A 24,776-nucleotide genomic window follows, 5' to 3' on the forward strand; every position below is an offset into this window, starting at 1 on the left:
ATTATTATTATTATTTTTTAAGGTTATAGGTTTGGGTTTTTTTTTTTTTCAATTTAATTATTGTTTGATTCTGTTCATATTTTTGTCATTTAAGAAGGGTGGGTCATCTTTTAGTATTAAAGAATTATGAGAATATTTTATCATAAAACTAAGAGATCAAGTTTAATCAATCAAATTTCAAAACAGTTTTCTGTCGGCTAGCTCTCTGAAAAAACACTTCCCAGATAAAACCTTTTCGTTCTCAGCCAAGGAGAGCTCCACACACCATCCTCATTCTTATAAACTTGTTCCTTCCTTTTTTTTTTTCTAGCTTTGGTTCCGACATCTATTGTGTTTGAGATTTAGATTTTGGATCTATCACAAATTCACAATTGCTTCTTTTTACCGATAAAGTGTACGATGTAACATAAAGATTAAAATAATTTAGAGAACGTATATTTTTGGTGAAAAAAATATTTGAAAAAAAAAGGTTATATAGAATAAAGATTTTTATTTTGATAAACTTTTTTTTTTTGGGGTCTAATTGCCTATTTTCATAAACTTAAAAAGATGTAAAGTCTTACTTATAAAAAAAATTAAAAATTAAGAACAAAAAGAGAAAAAATTATGGGTGACACCACAACCATCCCTCTTCCACTTGGATGGCCACATAGCCACTCTAATTTTATTTTATTTTTAAATATTATTTAATCTTTAAAATAATAAGTTAGTTTTTACTCCTATAAAAGTCAAGCGTGACTTTTAAAATCACCAATTGATTAACAGTTAATAAATCACATCTCAAATTCAACGGTGATTTTAAAAGTCACATCATATTTGAGATGACTTTATGAGGACTTTATAAAAACTTCTAGCATTACTTGATTTTATAAAAATATTTTGTGTTTTGAAATTTTTAGTAATATATTTGTCTTCAGTGAACAAATGACAAGAAAAAAAAACAAAAAACAAAACAAAGGTTCATCGCCCTTCTTTTCATTTCAAACAACAATCCATAGTTATTCACAATTTGGGGGCAAAATAAATGAAATGATATTTACTATTCTCTTAACATTTTCAGTTGAATTAGTATTCATTAATTTATCTTTTTTTTTTGTCCTTCTTAATTAAGGTTGAATTAAGGATGTCAACACAATTGAGAATGACTTGTCAACATGTACCTTTATCTGGTCCACGTTCCTCTAATTATTGACACCTATTAGTGATGGCACACCTCCTCATTCTTTTTAATATGCATGTTATATAGTCAATATATTTATTTATAATTAAATACTTATATATAATTAAAAAATTAAAAATTAAAAATTAAAAATATTTATATATTTATATTTACATGTATTCATCTAAAATTTAGTTTGATCTCAATTAAAGTTATCCACCCGGATTAAATTCGTCCCCACACCCATCACATATTCACATGGGATAAGGACCATAAGGATCCTAATCCATGCGCAGTGACTGTTTACAAAAAAAAAAATAATCCATGCGCATTGACAATGGACCATTACCTCGTTTATTACATGATGGAATCTTCTGACGTCCTTTATTACATCATAAGGGAATTTTTTTTAAAACTTTAAGAAAAATTAAAGAGAAGCTGTTAATGCTAGTAAAAATTTATTTGTAACACTTCTAATGTATTTTAATGTGAAAATGGTAGGTAACTCCAACGTCAAAAAATGGATTTGTTGTAAACTTGATAATTAATTAAAAAGAAATATTAAAATTATGAACAAGCTTATAAACAAGGTATTTGGAGTACTGTACAACAACATATAATATAAAGCTCACCTCAATTTTATTTACAAATATAACAAAAGGATATCCCGTCAGCTCATCTAAATTTATCATATTTATCCATCGGTTCCTATATAATTATGGTTTTATTGTATGACTCTCAAGAGAAAATGGTTTTTTTATTTTTTTATTTTTTGGAATGGTGCGAGCAGTTGCCGCTTTGAACTCAATACTCCAAAAATGGAATGCTCCGGCGGTAGCTTTATGGAACATAAGTGGAGAGCCATGTACCGGATCTGCCGTTAACGACACGGAGTTCGAAGACCCCGCGAATAACCCGGCCATCAAGTGCGACTGTAATTACAATAATGATACAGTGTGTCACATAACGAAATTGTATGTCTCTCTTTCTCTCTCACAACAATAGGTACTTACTTTTTTTTTTTTTTTTTTTTTCTGATTCCTGAGCATAGACAAATACAATAGAGTTTGATTTTTTTTTTCTTGAATTTTCTAGTTAATAAAAGTATGCGGTTAAATTTTCCTAGAAATTTATTTATTATTTTGCTTGTTCTAAAATTTATAATTCAAAGAACTTGTATGACTAATTCCTGTTATTCAATGAGTTGATTAATAAGCTTAAAAATATTATTACTTAGTTTGAGATTTTCGATTAGTAACTGTAAGAAAACTTAATAAAAGGTTTAGAACTATTACACACTCTCAAATTAATAGATAAAAATTATGTAATAGTAAGATTAATAAGAGGACTCTCAAGGACTAGTTAAACTCAAGGACTCTGAAGGACTAGTTAGTGCAGCACTGAGTTTTACTAGGGAAGCTTATCCCGAACCAGCCACAACAGAATCTATGAGGGCGCTATGTGCAGCAGAATTTTGCAGAGATTTAGGAATGTATACATTATTTTAGAGGGTGATGCTGAGGTGGTCGTTAAGGCCATACATAGGTATGGATCTATATGGAGCAGATATGGACAAATCATTGAGGATGTTAGAGGAGCTTTAGCTGGTTTTACAAAATGGGAGATGATGCATGTCAAGCGAGAAGCAAATGGGGCAACCCATGGACCGGCAAAACTGGCAGCACGTGAAGATATTGAAAAAATTTGGATATAGGAGATCCCTAGTAGATTTTTTCTATTGAAACTTTCTGATTAGAGTCTTGTACTCTAGGTCTTATTATGAAATGAAGTCAAAGCTTTTATTTAAAAAAAGAAAAAAAGAAAAAGAGATAGATATCAAATATCTTTTTTATGGTGTTTTGTAGAAACCATTTAGAGGAAATCTTGTCCCATCTTAATTGGTGTAGTAAGTTTATTTTGAATAAAACTACTTTTTACATTTATTTATCATCTTGATGTCACATTAATTGATGTGAGGTGTTAATATATATATTTTGTCTACCTAAATTTATTGAGAGAGAGAGAGAGAGAGAGAGAGAGGTGAATGTAGATGGGAGAAGCAATGAAAATATATTTTTTTTTTGGAAAAAAAAAATCGGGAAAAAAAATAATAATAAAATTTAGGATTAAATACTCTTTTGCCCATAGGATTTAAATACTTTATTTTTCTTCTTCTTAGAGTTTCATTTTTATCACATGAGGTACTTGTGATTTTCATAAAGACGGAGATGACACATCCGTTAAAATTTCGTTCAAAACTTAACGGAATGTCATGTTAGCACAAATAAAAAATCGTCACATGTCATATAATTAATTTTAAAAACAAATTAAAAGATTATTTTTTTCAAAAAAATAAAATAAAATAAAAAATTTGGGGTAGCCATAACCACGCCTTGGCCAGTAGCGACCCCCTTTGACCATGGGGGTGGTCGAGCCACCCCATGGCCAACTGGAGTACTGCTTTCATTGTACGATTATATGCTCTTAAATCTTAATATTCTGAAACGTATATTATGCCTGGAGTGCTAATGCTTCCTCATTCATTCTTGGAGATGGGATATTAAGGGAAGCTTAATTAGAGAGTGATTACACCTTTTTGCTTTGTGGACGCCGTAAAAAATGTCTGCAAGGCTTTTGCGTTCCTTAACAGAAGAAAACCAAGATCTGCAGAAGCAGATTGGGTGCATGAATGGCATTTTTCAGCTCTTTGACCACCACCATTTCCTCAATGGCCGACTTACGAACAGCCACAGCCACAAGAGACTAACAGTTGGGCTCCTTGGGGTGGCCGAGCCACCCCATGGCCAAAGGGGTGGCCAGCCACCCTAATCTTTTTTTTTTTTTTTTTTTTTTTTGAAAAAATATAATTTTTTATTCTTTTTATTTTATTTAAAAAAAAAAAAGATAATTATATGGCACGTAGTGAAATTTGATTGGTGCTGACATGGCGTTCCGTTAAGTTTTGGATAGAATTTTAACGGAGGTACCATCTTAGTCTTTATGAAATCATAAGTACCTTATTTGATAAAAATGAAACTCTAAAAGAGAAAAAAAATACAGTGTTAAAACCTTAGGGGGCAAATATTTAACCCTAAAATTTAATAACATTTTTACTGTTCACAGTAAAAACGTAATTTCCCTGTTGCTAGTCTAACAAACTATTGCCGTTTTAAAAATGTCACTACAGGCATGTCACTAACCTATTAGTGACCTTTTTTGGCCCAAAAAGTCATTAATAGGTAGTCGTTAAACATTAAAATTTTTGTAATGGAGGTGGAAGTATGACTATAATCAAGCCAATCTAAACATGTAATTTTCAAATTTGGTCGTTTAATTTTTTTTTTTTTTTGTTTGAACATGAGCTTGAGCTTATATTGAATGAGCTCAAACTTGTTAATGAGCTACTCAATTAACTAATTCAATCCATGTATAAAATAAATGTCGTGATTGTTTTTTTTTGTAAATTTATACTAATTATTAGTTATTTAATTATGACTAAAATATATTATTTGAGTAATTAGAAAAATTAACTCAAATATTAAACAATATAATCTCGAGTTTATATGTTTATGTTACACACATATACATACACATAAACCCACTATAACACAATTCTCAATTATAATATTTCAAGTTATATTTATTAAATTACAAAGAAAATTTATTTTTATATTTGTAAATAATCACACATGTTTTCATTACAAAATTAAAAATAATAAAAATGAAGTTATACTAGTTTATAAGAGTTGATGCAAGCTTATACGAGCCTAAGTTTATTAAATAAGCCTAAGTTTTTGTTCAAATTCCGTTTGATTAATAAATAAATTGAGCCCAAATCGAGTTTAATCTAATTCAAGCCTTGTCCAGTTCAAGCATGTCTGTGTACGTCTTTTATTTCATTTATAGCCCTTAATGACGTCGCACGTAAAGTAGGACTAAGATCATCTTCCGTTTAAATGAACGGAAAAAGAGCCACTCCTTTAAGGAGAGAGGGCAAAATTGTCATTTACTATTATTATTTCCTTTTCTTTTTGACAATTTTACGCTTGCACTTCCAAAATCCAAATTCCGCAAAGGAGGGGGTGGAGGCCTTCACCCGGAGGCCTATTCGTAAAGAATCACTTTCATTTGAAAACTGGCCTATGATTTGAAATGAAATGCTGTGTAGAAAACGCGAGGAGAGCCGCCATGGGCCATCTCTAACTTCCTCGAACGGCTCGCCTAGGCTATCAATGGACGATAATCCAGCGTTTACATAGAAAGCTTCCGCTAAAACAAAAGCACACGCACATAGAAAAGGAAAAGATTTTGTCGATTTCTCTATGTCTTCAATGGCTCCAAAAACCCAGTGCTCCTCAGGATTGAACACACATTTGCAAATTAAGCACAGCGCGTCTTCTAAGTCTGCTTCCAAGTGCAGACCACAGAAGCAATCGAAGATTTTCTCAACCATTTTTAGCAGCCAATACAAATCGAAAGATGGACTTTCTTCGTTCAAGTGCAAACTAGAATCTGTCAGTTTGATAAATATATTTTGTGTGTCAATATTTTAGTTATTAGGTTGTATGGTAATTGAAAAATCACATTTTCTTATTGCAGGCTAACTGTTTATTCATTTTTCCAGGAGAGTGTATGCTCTAAACAAGGTGGGAGCTTTTCCAGAAGATATTGTGGCTTTGAGATATCTGACATTTTTGTATGGATTTTCTCAGTACCTTCTCTTGGCGTTTAATTTGTGAAAATGGACCATCATCTTTTTACATTTTTGAATTAAAAAGTGACATTATTTTTCATATCATGATGTGCGTTTTTTATTCTTAGATGCAAGAATTAGGAGCCGGTGATTATTATTTTTTGTTTGGAATTTTGTAGGAAGATTGATCAAAATTACTTCACGGGTACCTTGCCAGCATTTATTGGAAATTTATCCGCTCTGGAGGGACTGTAAGTATAGGGAGAAACCGTTCATTTCTCATTGAAAGTTTTTTCCAAAAAGTTTACCAATTTAGTTCATGAGTTACTGCATAGTCACCTAGCTACGCATCACATTACAATCTCCTTATATCGCTCTCATGGTATTTTAGGAAAAAGGTTAAGCTTGCTGAATTTAAAATTGGCTTTTGTTGTCGTTGGTAGGCTGCTGTTTCTTCAATGGCAGATTAAGACTTACTCGCAAAAAGATAGGAGACAAAGGTAGGTTATAGTGGAAATGATCCAAACGCCAACATGTTAAAAAAAGAAAAAGTAGAAAAAAAAGAGGTACCTGAAATATTAACCTTAAGATATCAATGCAGCATCTCTGTGATACCTCAGATGGTATGGATTGTAAGAGTTGTGCGGGTATGTGATAAGTTCTACATCAGGCATATATTAGGTCAATCGTAGTATGTGAAATATTAAAAAAAGCTCCAATAGTAATTTGTTCTTTAGGGGTATCACACAGGTTCAACCAAACATTCCTAGGTGGCCTTTGAGCCACCGCAGAGGCTGCAACCTGAACCTGACGCTGACCTCACCAACCTCCCTTGCGAAACCGGCTGTGACATTGAAAGGGAGCGACGCACACACATAGACACAATCTCAAAAACCCCATAAATCTCTTGCATTTTTTTGTTGAGTTGGAGCTCAAATGGCGCAAATCATGGGCATGTACATGATCGAAGCTTGCGGGGATAGTGTAGAGTAGGGGCTGTAAGGGCTCTCTCTCTCTCTCTCTGCTTTGGACCTTTTGGTTTCTAGAACTCTTTGCCTTTGAATGGCTTTCGGAGAATGGTGTTTGGGAGCTTGGATCCGGAGAGGAAGAGGCACAGGGGATTGAGGATTAAGCAGGCGGGGAGAAGGTCGTGCTGCGGGAGTTAGATAGAAGTAGCCCGAAAATGGTCGGTCTCTGCTGAGGGTAACTTTTTTTTGCTGTCTTTGTTTCCCTGGCTCGCTCTTCAGTGCTTTGCTCGCTTGTTTGAATCCAAACTTGTTCGTTAAAGTGGGTGATTAATGCAGCGTGACTTAGTGGGCTGCAACAATTAACAACATTGAAGAACGGATAGGTATTTCTAGATCTTGATTCTATCAAAGGATCCGAGAAATCTTCTCTAAAACACTAGATACTCTCTAGGTTTTGAAGGAAAATCAAGAAGAAACTTAATTATGAGTAATTCTTATTAAACAAACTCACATATAATCAACAACTGCGTTTTTGGAGGCTATAAGCATGTATTTATAGGCCACCAAACCCTAAACCTAAAAATAATACGAAACTAACTCGGATTGCAGTTCTATGGAGCTCGTCTGAACGGAACTTAAGGCCGTCCGGACGGCCATACACATAAAACCTAAAACAGGAAGAAATGTATGAAACTAACTCGGATTGCAATTCTACGGAGCTCGTCCAGACGGGACATAATGCCGTTCGGACTGTCAGGGGAATAAAGCTGGAAATAAAGCAACAAATAACATAGGCGTTCGGACGGTCTCCGGACGAGGACTTCAGATGAGGCTCTCGGGTTTAGGCCCGTCCGGACGGGCTGCAGACGAGGCTTGCCGATCTACATCAGTGATTCTAAGCTCCGAGGCTATGAGGTTCTTGCTCAAAGAGGCACTCAAGACGCTGTGCAATCCGATTAAGTGGTCCTATGTTGTGTTTTGGAAATGGCTGGGTTGACCTGCCAATCGGCAGCCACCTTTTTATTTTAATTTTCAATTTTCAATTTTTTATTTTAAAAATAAAGAATTAATTTTTTTAGTTTTATATATTTATATTTTTTTTATTAAGAGTGACACGGGTTAGCATTTTATTGGCGCTAACGTGGCACTTAACCGAATCCGTCAAATGTTTTAACGGAATTTGACTCCGGGGACTAAATTGTTTTTTGGCATACCGCAGGGACGTCTGAGTTCATTTTAATATGACATGGAGCAATTTGTAATTTAAGCCAACCATTTTCAGACTAGTCCATCAACGAAGTTGGTTGTTGGATCAACTCGATAACGATTGAGTCAACTTGGTTCGTGTCAGATGGGTCCATGGGTGACAGCTCATTTTGTCCGGTTTTTGTGATTGCTTGTGTGTTTTGGCTGGTAAGGGGATGTTTCAGCCGGGTCACTTGAGTTTTCGGTCTATTTCGGCTAGTTCAGATTCTTTTTGAGTATTTTTTGGCCGATACATGCATAATTCAGCTGAGTTCTGTTGTTTTTGCTTCGGTTTGGGCTGTGTCTTGTGATTTTTTTTTTTCAGCTTATTTCAGCATGTCAGTGAGTTTGAGACTTGTTGGTGTGGTTATTTGACCTATTTTAGTACTGGTTGTGGGTGTCTTGCTCGTTGTTGTGGTTCTGTGGCCTCTTACAACATTGTCCGTGGACCTTTAAGCAAGTGATTGTGGTTTGTTGCTTGCAGTGTTCTAGTTTGAGTTTTTTAGGGTTAATTGTTGCTGTTCGTACACTTTGTGGTGGATTAGATAGACATTATGGCCACTAAATCAGATTTGATTACTTCAGCTTCTCTGATTAATGCTCCTACGACGCCTGTGAAACTTAATGGAAAAAATTATACTTATTTGGCACGATATGTGGAGGTATTTCTGAGAGGTAAGGGCATGTATCATCATTTGACATCGGGAAAACCTTTGGACTCTAGTTCTACTAGCCTTTGGTTCCAGGAAGATAATCTAATTATCTCCCTTATGTTGAATAGTATCAAACCTCACATTGGATCTTCTTGTATTTATCTCCTAATTGCCTAGGATATTTGAGATCATCTCAAGCATATGTATTCTAGTATTGGGAATATCACTTGGATTTAGGAGGTGTGTAGACTATATTTTGCGCTTGAACATGGGTCTCAAAGTGTTGAAGAGTATTACAATCAGGTTGTAAGGAGCGCAATATGTATCAACCGCTATCTACTAACATGAAAGTTGTGGAGAAGCAACGTCAAGATGTGGATGTTGTTAAATTTCTCATTGGGTTGAAACTTGAGCATGAGTCTGTTTGTGCACATATTTTGAGTAGCTCAAATAGTCCTTCTCTTCCAACTGCTTTCGTCTATTGCTCTTCGGAAAGGTAAACGTTCTTGTACTACCCAACATCCTAGAAGCCAGTTTGTATCCACTAGTTCGTCATCTCCTTCAATTTCTTGCTTTATTTTCCATCTTTCTAGTGTTCATATCCTAGAGACAGTGCAAGATGCTTTATCTGACTTGGGTTGGAGGCGAGCCATGGAAGTGGAAATAGAAGCCCTGCACCAAAATAGCTTGTTTCGTTACCTCTTGGTAAACGGACGGTTGGTTGCAAATGGGTATACGCAATTAAGTTTAACCTAGATGGATCTGTTGAATGTTTACTTGCTTGGTTTCTAAGGGTTATACCCAGACGTATAGTATTGTTTATGATCAAACGTTCTCTCCAGTAGCCAACATTTCTTTGGTTTGTGTACTCATTTCTCTGGCTGCTAATCTAGATTGCCCTCATTTCAACTGGATGTTAAAAATGCTTTTTTTGCTTGGGGACTACACGGGGAAGTTTATATGGAGCAACCACTTGGGTTTGTTGCTTAGGAGGAGTATTAAGGTCGTGTCTGTAAGTTGAAAAAAGCTTTGTATGGTCTTAAGCAATCACCGAAGGAGTGGTTTGGAAAATTCTCTGAGGCAATAGTAGAATTTGGTCTCCAGAAATGTAAGACAAATCATTCAGTATTTCACTTGCATGAAGGCATTGATCGATTGAAGCAGTTTTTGCAGCAAAGGTTTCATTCAATGGATTTGGTCGAACTTCGATATTTTCTGGAAATTGAAGTTGCTAGATCTTGAACATTCATTAATTTATCTCAGAGAAAGTATTTACTTGATTTATTAAGAGAGACGAGTCTTTTGGGCTCTCGTCTTGTTGAGATGCCAATGGATCCTAATCAGAAACTAAAGAAGGATGAATGAGAGTTTTTTGAGGATCCTGGCAGGTATTGTGTATGGTCTTTTAGTTGGAAATTTAAATTATCGTTATTATTATCAGGCCAGATGTTTCATATGCAATTACTGTTAGTCATTTTTTGGAGGCTCCTTGGTTTTACATTGGGAAGTAGTCACCGATATTTGAAGAGAGCTCCTGGTCTTGGGATACTGTATAGAAGGAATGGACATCTTAGGTTAGAAGGTTTTATTGACACAGATTGGACAGGTTCTCCTTCAGATAGATGATTCACTTCATGATATTGTACATTCGCAAGAGGCAATCTGGTAACTTGGAAGAGTGAGACAAATAGTGGTGGCATGATCTAGTACAAAAGTAGAGTACATGACAATGACTTATACTACTAGTGAATTGATATGGTTACAACATTTTCTCTAGGAGATTGGATTTTCAGCTAATTGATATGGCAATCTGGTAACTTGGATTTTCTCCTACTCATATTCCATTATTTTGTGATAACCAGTAGCGTTACATATTGTGTTAAACTAGTTTTCCATGAAAGAACCAAGAACAAAGGTTGGTTATCATTTCATTCGAAACAAGGTACATTAATGGAGATATTTCTACACTATTCATGAAGTCAGGAGACCAATTGGCTGACATGCTTACAAATCTTTGTGTCATAATTGGTTAGAGTTTATTTGTTCTAAGATGGGTTTATATGATATATATGCTCTAACTTGAAGAGTTGTTGGGATTTTGTTGTAGGGATATTTTAGTCAGTTTAGTTTACATGGGATTTTGGTCAGCTTGGTATATTATTCAACATATATAATAAAATGTGAGGTAGGTTACGTATGTTTTGCTAGCCTACTCCTCTTTTCCATATTTTCTCATGCAAACCGCTTGACAGTCTCCAAGTTTGTTTGAATTCTGACTCCTGTCATTGCTTTTTATTTCTATTTTTTTCCTGTATATTAGGGTTGCACCCCTTTATGCTTTATTAATGATAATGAAATTATTTATCAATTTTTTTTTTCCTGTTTTGTTGTTTATACATGTGGCATTATTTTTTATTTTTTCTATTTTTTCTATTCGTTCAGGTCAATTGCCCATAATGCATTCCAGGGGACCATCCCTAAGGAGCTAGGAAACCTTAAGGAGTTAACACTGCTGTAAGACTTCAAATCATTCTCTATAACAAAATATAATTTAATTAAAAGCATGAAGCATCAATAGCAATCTTTTTTTGTAGACAATAACTTGCAACCTGTAAATTAAGACCATGCCTTTCAGATCAAACTATGTCACAGATACATCATATTGTGTTGGGTGTGTGTATTCAAATACATCATATTGTTTGAGAATCACTGGCTTTCTGAACTAATGGCAAAGTAGATCAGAGAATATACAAGAGTAGCCACTTAACTAGTAGGGGCAAAAAGAATAAGAAAATCATGGTAACTAATTATTACAGGAGAAATATAAGCAGCTGTCTAGAGATATAAAGTATTTAAAAATGAGGACTTAATCTCCTCCAAAGTCTTCTCGCAGTCTTCAAAACTTCTATCATTCATTTCATTCCATAGACACCACTAAAGGAACAAAGGCACCATCTTTCACATCATAGCACTCCAAGTGCTGCCAACAGTCCACTAACAAGCGTACAAATCAAATACTTGTCTAGGCATAACCCAAGACAACTCAAATCGATTGAGGAAAACATTCGAAATAGCACAAGCAACCTCACAATGTAGAAGAAAATGGCCCGCAGACTCCCCACCCCTTTTGCACATACAACACCTATCAACCACAATGACGTGCCGTTTTCGGAGATTGTCCATGATAAGGATATTTTTCAGGGCCGCTGACCACACAAAAAATGCCACCCTCAATGGAACCTTAGTCTGCCAAACATTTTTTCAAGGAAAAAACACAATCGTAACAACCCATGACCCTGTAGAAAGATTTAACAATTAACACCAAACAAACCCTTTTTGGAAGGGACCCACCATAGCTTGTCCTCCCCTTCGTGTCTCACTCTCGCTAATTACTACATCTTGAAGAATGAGGCAAAGGCTTCTACCTCCCAATCATGAGTCACCTAGTAAAGCTCAAGTTCCACTAAATGGAACCTCTAGAAACTTCCGCAAGAGTCGTGACAAAAGCATCATTTATGCGAGCAATACCAAATAAAATAGGAAAGGCTTCCTTAAGGGCCGTATCCCTACACCAAAAATCATGCAAGAATCTAACCTAGGATCCATCTCCCACCTCAAATCTAGTATGACTACAAAACTTCCCCGAACCCCTCGTAATATTCTTCCATAAACCCACCCTATATGCTCTAATGGGCTCACTAGAATACCACCCTACCCATGAGCTTCCGTATTTAGAGTCCACCTCCACTCTCCATGAAGCCTTTCTCTCAAGCCCATAATGTTAAAGCCATTTACCTAATAGAGCATGATTGAGCTTCAACAAGTTCCTAATCCCCACCCTCCCTTAGAGATTTGCGTACAAACCTTGGGCCAACTCACCAAGTGATATTTGAACTCTTCACCTAACCCACCCAATAAGAAATCACGTTGGTGTTTCTCAATACAGTTTGCAACACTTGTAGGGAGAGGAAAGAGGGACATGAAGTACGTAGGTAAGTTAGATAGAGTGCCCTTGATAAAGGTAATTCTACCACCCTTAGGCAAATACAACATTTTCCAACTAGCTAACCGACGTTCTATCTTCTCAATAATATAGTCCCATATATGCTTGGCCTTATAGGAAGCCCCCAATGGAAGATCAATATACTTAAAGGGCAGGGACGCAACCCCTCAACCTAGAATCCTAGCCAACCCAACTGCATTATCAATAGGAGCCAATTCCGACTTGGCTACGTTCGTCTTCAAACTTGATACATTTTCAAATAATAAGAATAAACTTCGTAAATTGCGTATATGATTTGGGTCAGCCCGATAGAAAAAGTAAGGTATCATCAACAAACAGAAGATAGGAGATATTAGTCCCTGTCCCCACAGAGAAGTCAGACAACAAACCTCCACTTACTGCAGTTGAAATCATCCTACCCAATGCCTCCATCACTATGACAAACAACAAATGAGACAAAGGATCCCCTTACATAAAGCTACGAGAGATGCTAAAGAAGCTTGTGGGTGAGCCATTCACCAAAACCGAGAACGCACCGAGGAGATATGATACAATGAGCTATCCATGAGCACATTTTCATCCCAAACCCGCATCTTCTCAGCATGCACAGTAGGAAATCCCAATTAACATGATCATAAAGTTTTTTCTAAGTCCATTTTGCAAATGATCCCCGGTTCTCCAGATCTCAATTGCTATCAAGGTATTCATTGGCAATAAGAATAGGATTTAGAATATGCTTACCTCGGATGAATGCATTATGTGACTTAGAAATAATCTTCTCCAACACCATCTTAAGCTAGTTCACAAAAGTCTTAGCAATCATCTTGTAGATGCCACCCACTAGACTGATCGGGCAAAAATCCCTGGGATCAACAACCTTGGAATCTTCAGAATGAGGGCGAGGAACGTAGCAATAAGGCTCTCTCAAACTTACCACTAGCATGGAACTCACGAAAGACCTTCATGATGTCCTCTTTCAAAACAACCCAACAAGCTTGGATGAACGCCATAGAGTAGCCATCAAGACCCGACGTGTTATCACCATTCATTGCTTTTACAACCTCCCACACCTCCTTTTCCTCAAAATATCTCTCTAACCAACTAGCCGCAACCTCATCAATAGAATCAAAGGAAATACTGTCCACCACAGGACTCCAACTCAACCGTTCGGTAAACAACTTTTAATAAAACTGGACAACGTGCTCGTTGATCTCCGATCGGTTGGTAGAAATAGTACCATCAATCAACAAAGAGTCAATGGTGTTCCTTCTTCTGTTAGAGCTAGGCAGAAATTGTTAGCAATTTAGAGAGCTCCGAAAGAATATGGCGTTGCTTATGTTATAAGTCCAACCTTTCATGGATTTAGCTTGGAGAAAACTATTCATTCATACTTATCAAAAAAAAAAAAAAAAAACTATTCACTTTTGGTCCAACACTTCAGCAGGCAGTTGGTTGTGGGCATGATTTCTGAACTCATGCTAGCTATACTTATCTATATAATTTGGAGAGGGAAACTCTAGAACCTTTCACAATAGTGTTAGAAATGCTTGTAATATGTCAGGGATAGAAGGCTTACCGTTTAATGTCTCAAGCTTATATAAGAAATAAATCGATGGTGTTAGAGATCATAAGGTATTTCGAACAAGGTTTTTAGGCCTGGGTAGTATTCTTTATATGTTTGTCTCATTCTCAGCTTGGGAGTTTCTGTGATGCTTAGTCTGAGATATGCCACTGTGCTTTTGCATAGCTCTGGTTTTTTCCTTAATATAATCACTTATTAATAATAATAAAAAGTCTATTTGAACTGAATTTTAGCCATGTTTGAGTAGAGACTGCAAATATGTTGTAGATAATGTGAATTATAATAATGTTCTGATTTAAGATAATTTTTCAATCAGAAATATGATCACTTTTTGTTCATTGTCCTCTTAAGCATGAGCGACATGCAGTACATATTGGTAATGAAATCGTGATGCTGCAGCTTGGTGACAATATTACAACCAGATTTTGTTAATAGGATTCCTACTGCTAGAATGGAGTTTGCTTCGGAGAGAAAGGTCTTGTTCATGTGAATTAGACTCATTTACCAAATGATTAAAAAAAAAAAACAAGTTTGACAAAATTGCCTCTGCTACCCTTAATGTGGATAAACTACTTGATGGCCCTCTTGAATCGTTCCATGATGAATTTTTTGTTGTTGCTTCTATTCCTGAAAGGAAAGTTCACTTTTGCTATTTTGCTTGCTAAGTAATTATTAATTAATACCATTTCCCATTTGACATACCCGACTAGGACTCTATTAGGTTTATCCAAAAGATCTAGTTGAATCAAATTTGTTGAGGGGGTTAATGGACAAGTTAATGAAATATTAGAAGCAATGCATTTAAAACCATGAGGATGCTTGAGCCGTTTAACCTACACAATTTTTTATTTTTTTCTCTTTCTTGGTCAGTTCAATACGTTAGACTAAAACAAATTTATGCTGATACAGATAATCTTCACTGATTACAGTGATGACTACCAACAAACCTCAAACTATAAAATGTTAAAGAATTGAATTATCTCATGAAAAGAAATTTAATGCTGTGCATTCTATACTAAAACTTAGAAACGTTGTTCAGAGTATGGTGTGTATTAAATGTATTTTTTAGATTTTCATTTTTCCATGTTACCATTGAGAAATATCTTAATTATTAGAACCTTCCTAATGGTAGAAAAAGCTGATTTAATACCTTAGAAATGAATTATAAGAATTCGCTTCCTTTCACTTTTTTTTGGCAAGTACAAAGTTAAGTTAAAACTATTAACTATACATTAAACCAATAATGATTTTTCATTCCAAAAACTCGTGGGATGTGTATTATGCAGGTCTATTGGTAATAACAATTTCTCTGGAACACTCCCTCGAGAACTTGGTAACTTGGTCAAACTAGAGCAACTGTAAGTTCCAATTTTTCTTTTTGTGTTTTATTCGAGTATAAGCATGTCTATACATGTGTCAACATTTCAAACGATGCATCTGTATAGATCATTTGAAAGATATTTTGGTTTATGAATATAACAGTTATGCAGACAGTTCTGGAGTGGGTGGTGAAATTCCTTCAACATTTGCTAACCTTCAAAAAATGCGAATCCTGTAAGCAAGACAGTGTTTCTACTCCCCCTCTATACGTTTTAATCTGCCCTCCCTTTTCTTTTTTTTCCCCCCCTTCTCCCTATTGGGGCTTGGCTTACTATTAGTGAGCTTCTCCAATTTCAGTTGGGCATCAGACACTCCTTTCACTGGAAACATACCTGAGTTTATTGGGAACTGGACGGGACTTACGCAATTGTAAGCTATGCTATATATATATATATATATATACATAATTTCCATCTTCAAATGCGTTTTGTTGATAATAAGGCATATTTTATTGTATTTCTATCTAGATTTTATCGCATTTTATTAAAGCAAAGGCAAACTACTGTGTCTGCGATGGATATTGGTCTTCTTAATAAGTCAGCCAATTGTTTTTGTAGGAGATTTCAAGGGAACTCCTTTGAAGGTCCAATACCATCCAGTTTTTCTATGTTGACTTCATTGAATTCTCTGTGAGTCTCTCTCTCTCTCTCCCCCCACCCCCCCCCCCCCCCCCACACACACACACACACAAAAAAGAACATTGTAAGAAATATTTATTTCAGTCATGTTTGGCTATAATCGTCCAGACAGATCAGTGATTTATACAATGGGAGCTCTTCCCTTGATTTCATTGGGCGCATGAAGAACTTAACAGACTTGTAAGTTAGCATAATACGAACACAATAAATGTACCTTTTTTTTTTGGTCTAGTTTCATGTTTAATCTTATTGTATTAACCACTAAAGTACTCTATTTTCTTTTTTCACTTCAAAGATATTTGAGAAATGCTCTGATCGCTGGAAATATTCCTTCTGATATTGGAGAATACCAAAGTTTACAAAAATTGTAAGTTATAATTCTGTCTGAAATGTCAATTTTGTAATTGGAATTATCTTTCATTTATTTGGTTCTTTCAAATGCAGGGATTTGAGTTTCAACAAGTTAACCGGCCAAATACCTAGTGATTTGTTCAATATGAGTTCTCTTACAGACCTGTAAAAATCTTACTCTCTGTTTCCTGCTCCCTTGCTTTAAAATCTTCACTCATCCACTTTTTTTTTTTTTTATTGTTCACTCGTCCACTTATAAGAATTTGATTTTTTGGTCTGACTCTTTTTTCCACTTCATATTGTTTTGCTTTCGTTTCCTTTTTCTTTTTTTCCGTTTTCTGTTTTGATGTAATATTATGGTCAGGTTTCTTGGAAACAATAGTCTTTCTGGAACGCTTCCTAGCCAAAAAAGTGATGCGCTTCAGAATATGTGAGTCTTAATGCCTTGGAGTATTCTATATTTAATCTATTAGCACTCTCTCACCCAGTAATATTACTGCATATTGTGTTATAATTTTCTTTTAGGTGGCTACAAGAAAAGGCAAGCTTAAAATTGTCACATCCTAATCCCGAAATGGGCTTGTCAAAATTTCACCCATTAGAAACCTTTCCGCAATATATTTCAATATTAGTTTATTTCATTTAGGTAATTTACTATTTACCCTATACAAAGTCTTTTCAAAATTTTTGTTAGAGCTCTATAAACATTTGCAAGACTATCAGGCTATCAAAATCATATATCTTCAAATAAAATGTACAAGAAATGTCAACATAATTCCAACGACTAAAATCGTCTCCAATATTTGTCAGCCCTAAAGCAAATCTTGGTTCAAGACACCTAGAGTAGTCTACAACTTCAAAAATCTAATGCCAATAGAAACAAACAACTAAATAACAAAATAGCCAAATAAACTTCCAAACATGATAAAAATTATAGTTCACAAAGCAGAGATAGCTGACCCACATGGACTATCTCTCATATTAATTTATTTATTATCCATCCACAAGTTAGGCTGCCACCAACGATAAGTCTCAACTCAAGGGGTCATCGTCTAATTGCAAAAAATCTTAATAATAAGGGAAATTATATCTAAAATCCTTAGGTAAACGCGCTTTTTTAAAAAACTCCCTAGGTATTTTTTTTTGGAAATTTAGTCCTTGGGTAACTCGAAACTACAAGAAAACTCCCTACCATCAATTTTTGTTAACTTCCGTTAGTCTACTCAAAACTCACCGTTTTATTTGATTAAAATATTATTTTTTTATTAATTTAATTTAAAAAATTTAATCTTAAAAAAAAAAAAAAAAATTTTGAAGGGTGGCCAGGGGTGGCGGTGCCACCCCTGGCCACCCCCCAACCCCTATGGGGTGGCCGCAAGCCACCCCAGGGGTGGGCGAACCACCCCTGGGGTGGCTTGCGGCCACCCCCAGGTGGTTTGGGGTGGCCTGCGGGCCACCCCAAACCACCCATGGGGTGGCTCGAGCCACCCCTTGGGTGGCTTGGGGTGGCTCGCGGCCACCCCTTTCCACCCATGGGGTGGCTCGCGGCCACCCCATGGGTGGAAAGGGGTGGCCCGCAGGCCACCCATGGGGTGGCCGCGAGACACCCCTTGGGGGGGTGGCACCGCCACCCCTGGCCACCCTTCAAATTTTTTTTAAGATTAAAAAAAAATAAAAATTTTTTTTATTAAATTAAATTAAATTTTTTAAATTAAATTAATAAAAAAATAATATTTTAATCAAATAAAACGGTGAGTTTTGAGTAGACTAACGGAAGTTAACAAAAATTGACGGTAGGGAGTTTTCTTGTAGTTTCGAGTTACCTAGGGACTAAATTTCCAAAAAAAAATACCCAGGGAGTTTTTAAAAAAAGCGCGTTTACCTAAGGATTTTAGATATAATTTCCCTAATAATAATCATGAGTGAGCCAAAGCCATGTTGTTGGCTTAGATAATAGGGTTAAGAAAAATGCAACTATCATAATAAGAAATATTATAGAACATGTGAGGAAGTTTGAGTAAAGAGGTTTATTTTTGCTTCTCTATTAAACGTTTTTCTCCGCGCGAATAACAGCTTCCCAATGTGAAACCCTAGGAACCTCCAAGAACTGATTAACAACACTAACTGCATATGAAATGTCTGGCCTAGTAATAGTAAGGTAATTCAACTTTTCAACTAAACGACGATACCTACCATGATCTTCAAATAATTCCCCTTCATGCTTTACTAATTTCTGATTAGGATCCATTGGAATGCCAACTGGATGAGCACCCAGAAGACTTGTCTCTTCTAACCAATCAAGTACATATTTTCTTTGAGATAGATTGATACGTGTTCGAGATCTAGCAACTTCAATCCCCAAAAAATATCTTAGTTTTCCCAAATCTTTTGAATGAAACTTATGTTGTAAAAATAGTTTCAATCGAGCAATGTCTCCTGAATCATCACTGGTAATCACAATGTCATCCACATATACCACAAGGAAAATGTAGCATGCACCGGTATGCAAGTGAAATACTGAATGATTTGTTTGACGTCACTGAAGACCAAACTCCATATCCATAGCAGTGAACTTTCCAAACCATGCCCGTGGTGATTGCTTGAGACCATACAAAGCCTTTTTTAACTTATAGACACAACCCTAATACTCTTCCTATGCAACAAACCTAGGTGGTTGCTCCATTTAAACTTTCTCATGTAAATGCCCATGTAAAAAGACATTTTTGACATCCAATTGAAATAAGGGCCAATTAAGATTAGCAGCCTAAGAAATAAAAATACGAACAGAAGAAATTTTGGCAACTGGAGAAAACGTCTCATCATAATCAATACCATATGTCTCTGTAAAACCCTAAGCAACCAAACAAGCTTTTAACTGTTCAACTGAACCATTAGGTTAAACTTAACCCTATATACCCATTTGCAACCAACAGTCTTTTTAGTAGGTGGTAATGGAACAAGCTCGCACGAACCATTTTGATGCAAGGCCTTCATTTCCAATTCCATAGCTTGCCTCCAGTCAGAGTCAAATAAGGCATCCTGCATTGTCTTTGGGGTGGAAACAGTAGAAAGATGGGAAATAAAGCAAGAGTGGGAAGGAGATAAAGAACTAGTGGATACAAACTGACTAATAGGATGTTGAGTAGTGCAAGAACATGTACCTTTCCGTAGGGCAATGGGCAAGGTCTTAGATGCATGTGACATCGGATTTGAAGACCGGAAGGATGATGGTGGAGGTGCAAGAGCTGATGGGCATGGTTGACGCGTATAAACCTGGGTGGGAGCAAGGGAGCGTGGAGGCAACTAGACTGGAGGAGGAGAGATAGACTCAGAGAGATATGGAGCAAGCGGCAAAATAGACATGACATCAAGCTCAAGGGTAGATTCTCCCAAAGACGCCTCAATAGGAAAATAGGGATTTGACTCAACAAATGTGACATCGGCGCTAGAAAAGTAGAGGCGAAGAACAGGACTATAACAACGATATCCCTTATGAGTTGTGGAATAACCAAGGAAGTCACATTTAGTAGAACGAGGGTCAAGTTTATCATAACCAAGACCCAAATTATGAACATAGCAAACACACCCAAAAACCTTAAGTGGCAAGGCAAACAGGGGTGGAGAAGGATATAAGAGAGAATGAGAAGGATAAGAGACACATTTAGTCCCATCCGCAATTTGAATATCCTCAAAATATGTTGATTGTCTTGGGCATGACTACAGTTTTTGCAGTATGAACCATGATGATAAGGTTGCTTTACCCAATGATTTGACAAAAAGAAAAGTCTGTCCAGAAACCATGTGGCATGTTTTAATTGCCTGCAACATGACACTAATAAGCATTCTAGGTGCCAATATAAATTCATCTCTTGTTAAATTTATTTATAAAGACCAATTGGATGTATATCTACTTAGTAAAATGCAAGCCAGTAGGACCTCGTCCATGTGATAGAATGAGATCGATCTACTTGCTTTCTAAATTCTTTCTCATTATGAATTTTTGGTGCATTATATGCCTACTTACTACCACTAACATGCTTTTGCATGCAGAGATTTATCTTACAATGAACTATCAGGAAGTTTTCCGACATGGATAACCACCTCAAATTTACAACTGTATGTCTTTTAAATTCTTATACATCTCTCCTCATCTTTTTCTAGCTTTTACATTTTGGTTTAAAACATCATGCACTTAGGTTCTCATATAGAACTTCTTTTCTAGCTTGTTTTAATCTATCTTGAAAGAATGTAATTCAAGAGTCAACTAAAGAATTTACACTAACCAATTGTGTATGTATTGTGTAATTATCTTTATCATTCCTACTTATCATATGTTTTACAAGTAATTATGTCAAACATCCTTATTTGTCTTGTACGCTTGCATTCCTTCTGGTGACTAAATCTCTCTCTCTCTCTCTCTCTCTCTCTCTCTCGATTGGGTGGTACCCAAAGAAAAAAGCATATACGGATTTTTAAGAAACCTAAAAGTACTTTTCCTTTGTACTATGATGGGGCCTTTCAATAACGGAGCCTAGCTTATGTGTAATTTCATATGTTATATAGGTTTATAGTTGTCAAAATTTAATGCTATAGGCATGTTTAGAAAAATTAAACCGTAAGTTTCTTTTTTCTAAAAAAAAATCACTAATCGATTGCTTTTTATCTTAACTAGAAGAAAAGAAAAACTAATGTTTTTCTTCGATTGAGACTCACATAATGACTAATATTTTTATTTGGCATCTCCAAATTGTTAGGGATAGTGCCTAAAAACAAATTTGTATGACATTTTCAATTCATAAATTGGAAATTATGAGAATTACTTGAGAATTTGGAAATTGCATATTAATTTGATGAATGTGGGTTACGCTATATGTGATTTAGGTGTATTAATGAGATTAGTAACAAGTGTTGTGCAAATTGGATTTGGAGAAGGCTTATGATCATGTAAAGTGTGAGTTCTTGCTTTATTTGTTGAACATATGTGGATTTGGGGAGAAATGGAGGGATTTGATAGCACATTGTATTACTACGGTGTGGTTTTCCATTCTTGTTAATGTTTCACCATTTAGCTTTTTTCTAGCTCTTGTGGATTGCGACAGGGGATCTTGGATCCATTATCGCCGCTATTGTTTGTGGTGTTGTAGAGGCATTTAGGAGGATGGTTGCTACTGTGGATAAGGGACTTTTGTCTGGATTTTGAGTGTGGTCGAAGAACAATGAAGAGTTGTTAGTATCTCATTTACAGTTTGCAGATGATACTTTGATTTTTTGTGATGCAAATTGCAAAAAACTACAACATTTGCCGTGTATTTTCTTACATTTTGAAGCTATTTCGGGATTGAAGATTAATTTAGCAAAATTAGATGGGTTGGCCCAAGAGGTTGTAGAGTATTTTCGTTGCCGATGAAGTATTTGGGTTTGTCATTGGATGCTCCTTATAGGGCTATATCTATTTGGAATGACATTATTGAAAAAATGGAAGGCCGGTTGGCGGGATGGAAAAAACTTTATTTATCTATTGGTGGTAGATTGACTTTGATCAAGAGTACACTATCCAATTTACCTACTTATTTCTCTTTTCCCTATTCTAGTGGGAGTGACTAATAGGCTTGAAAAACTTTAGAGGGATTTTAGGGTGGAATTGGGCATGATTTTAAATTTCATTTAGTGAATTGGTCAAGAATTTGTACTCTGATGAACTTAGGTTGTTTGGGAGTTTGAAATCTAATTCAATTTAATCGAGCTCTTCTGGGAAAATGGTTATGGTGGTATGCTATGGAGAGAGTAACATTATGGAGATTGGTGATAGAGACCAAATATGATAGTCTACATGGAGTTTGGTGCTCGAAGGAGGTAATGGGGTCATTTGGGGTGGGAGTATGAAAATTTATAAGAGGGGGGTGGGAAATGTTTTCAAAATTTGTTTCATATAAGGTAGGTGATGGCTCAAATGTCAGTTTTTAACATGATATGTGGTGTGGGGATAGTCCATTGAACATATTCCACGTGGCACGGATGTGTGGGTGGTGGATAACATGCAGTTTTGAGATGGGAATATTCACTGGAATGTAATTTTTACTAGATCGGTGCAAAGTAGGGTTGTTCAATAACATGCAGTTTTGAGATGGGAGTATTCCAGTAATTTTTACTGGAATATTCAATAATATGCCTGCTTTTGCTATTGGAAACCTCCTTGTAAATCTGTCCAAAGTAGGGTTCAGTTGAATACAGATCTTTGAAGCTATCGAATCCAACAACCTGAACCTACATAGTTGATAACAAAAGAGACCTACTTAAAGCATCAGCCACCTTGTTTTGTGCGCCTGATTTATGCTTTAATATAAAACAGAATTGTTGCAAATAAGCTGCCCATTTCCCATGCCTACGATTCAAATGTTACTACCCATTCAGATACTCTATAGCCTCATGATCTAAATATAAAATGAAATTCTGCTGATATAAGTACTCTCTCCTATGGTAGATAGCACGCACAGCTACATAGAGCTCCACATCATACGTTGAAAATCGCAGCCTTGAACCACTTAGCTTCTCACTAAAGAATGCCACTGGCTTCCCTTCTTGACTAAGGACTCCTCCAATACCATGCTTTGAAGCATTGCTATGTAATTCAAAAACTTTAATAAAGTTTGGTAGACAAAGAACCGGTGCGTCTGCCAACTTTCTTCAGCTTCATCAATCCACTTAAATGTCCCCTTCTTCATGCAATAAGTAATAGGTGCAACTAAAGAGCTAAAGTCCCTGTTAGAAGAGTTATTAGGGTTTGTGAGTGAGTCATTAGGGTTTAGGGATATTTTGGTCATTGTAATATTTTAACCCTATATAATAATATGTGTGGTAGGATACTATAGAATAAGTTGAATAGCCTCCACCTTTTGTGTCTAAACTGTTCATACAAACTATAATATGGTATCAAAGACTTAGGGTTTAAATCCTTGGCCCTTTGTTTGTTTTTTTAATTTTCGCTCTTTTTCTTTTGGTTGAATTTCTCGTGTTGTTGTTAGTGAGTCTCCTTTTGGTGGCAGCACCGCCCATGTGGGCATAGTGCCCACACTGGCCGTGCCTTGATGAAGTCTTAGAGTTGTTCTTGGAAACCGAGCGAAAAGAAAAGAAAAAACGATTTTGTTTGTTTTTGGTGTTCTGTGATGGTGGCCGACGTGGTGGTTGGTCGGCATATTCTGTGGTGGTTGCTGGCGTGTGTTGTGGTGGTGGCTGACATGTTTAATAGTTACTGCCTTGTGGTCGTCGCTTGGGTCTGTAGCCGTGGTTGGTATCGCCAGTGAGGTCTGTCGGACGCCGGCGTGTTTCAGCGTGTTTCCGGCAAGCCTCCAATAGGTCTTCGGCGAAGTTTCTTGTGTGGTTTAGCTTTTGGTTTTGGTATTGCCGGCGTGGTCTGCCTATCGCTGGCGTGTTATGTCTGTCTTCAGCTAAGTTCCAGCGATCTCCGGCGATGCTCTGGTGACTCTCCAGCGATCCTCCGGTGAGCCTCCAATGAAGGTTTTTGTTTGGTTTTGCTTCTGTTTTTGGTATTTTTGGCGTGGTCTGCCTATCTTTGGCAATGGTCTTTTTTAAAAAAAAAAAAAAAAAAAAAAAAATTTAAATTTAAATTTTTTTCAGTAGTAGTAGTTCCGGTGAGACTCGTTGGTTGATCACGTGAAATGTGATCGTTGTTAGTTGTCGAGATCCGACTGGCCTTGGTGTTTTGCTGTGATTCCGACGGGTTGTTGTTGTCCAGCGAGATTCTACCGGCCTTGGTGTTTTGCGGTGAGATCTGAACAACCGTCGGTGTTTTGTGTCGAGATCCGACCGACCTTGGTGTTTTGCAGTGGTTTCCAACCGGTTGTTGTTGTCTGGCGAGATTCTACCGGCCTTGGTGTTTTGCGGCGAGCTCCGATCGGCCTTGATGTTTTGCAATAGGTTCCGACTAGTCCTTGTTGTTTTTCGACTAGATCCTATCGGCCTTGGTGTAGATCCGACCGCCTGTTGCAGTTTCCGATGAGTTTTTGACCGAAGTTGAAGTTTGTTAGCATATTTTCTTATTATTTTTAATTTTATTAGTCTTTGTAATGTGTGCTTCAAGCTATTC

General features: G+C 36.3%; 1 protein-coding gene across 1 annotated transcript in view; it reads left to right on the plus strand.

Moving 5' to 3' along the window:
• Positions 1 to 24,776, plus strand: part of LOC148583900 (putative LRR receptor-like serine/threonine-protein kinase At1g56130) — a 38,434-nt gene that overhangs the window by 390 nt on the left and 13,268 nt on the right. Inside the window, exons 2-14 of the mRNA XM_088510696.1 lie at positions 1,950 to 2,133; positions 5,784 to 5,855; positions 6,032 to 6,103; positions 11,161 to 11,232; positions 15,590 to 15,661; positions 15,786 to 15,857; positions 15,981 to 16,052; positions 16,241 to 16,312; positions 16,430 to 16,501; positions 16,617 to 16,688; positions 16,766 to 16,837; positions 17,037 to 17,102; positions 20,723 to 20,788. Coding sequence (XP_088366822.1) covers positions 1,950 to 2,133; positions 5,784 to 5,855; positions 6,032 to 6,103; positions 11,161 to 11,232; positions 15,590 to 15,661; positions 15,786 to 15,857; positions 15,981 to 16,052; positions 16,241 to 16,312; positions 16,430 to 16,501; positions 16,617 to 16,688; positions 16,766 to 16,837; positions 17,037 to 17,102; positions 20,723 to 20,788 — 1,036 coding nt within the window. The remainder of the gene's footprint in view (positions 1 to 1,949; positions 2,134 to 5,783; positions 5,856 to 6,031; positions 6,104 to 11,160; positions 11,233 to 15,589; positions 15,662 to 15,785; positions 15,858 to 15,980; positions 16,053 to 16,240; positions 16,313 to 16,429; positions 16,502 to 16,616; positions 16,689 to 16,765; positions 16,838 to 17,036; positions 17,103 to 20,722; positions 20,789 to 24,776) is intronic.

The sequence above is a fragment of the Corylus avellana genome, chromosome 9 (assembly GCF_965113065.1).
Source record: "Corylus avellana chromosome 9, dhCorAvel1.hap1.2, whole genome shotgun sequence".
Lineage (NCBI taxonomy): Eukaryota > Viridiplantae > Streptophyta > Magnoliopsida > Fagales > Betulaceae > Corylus > Corylus avellana.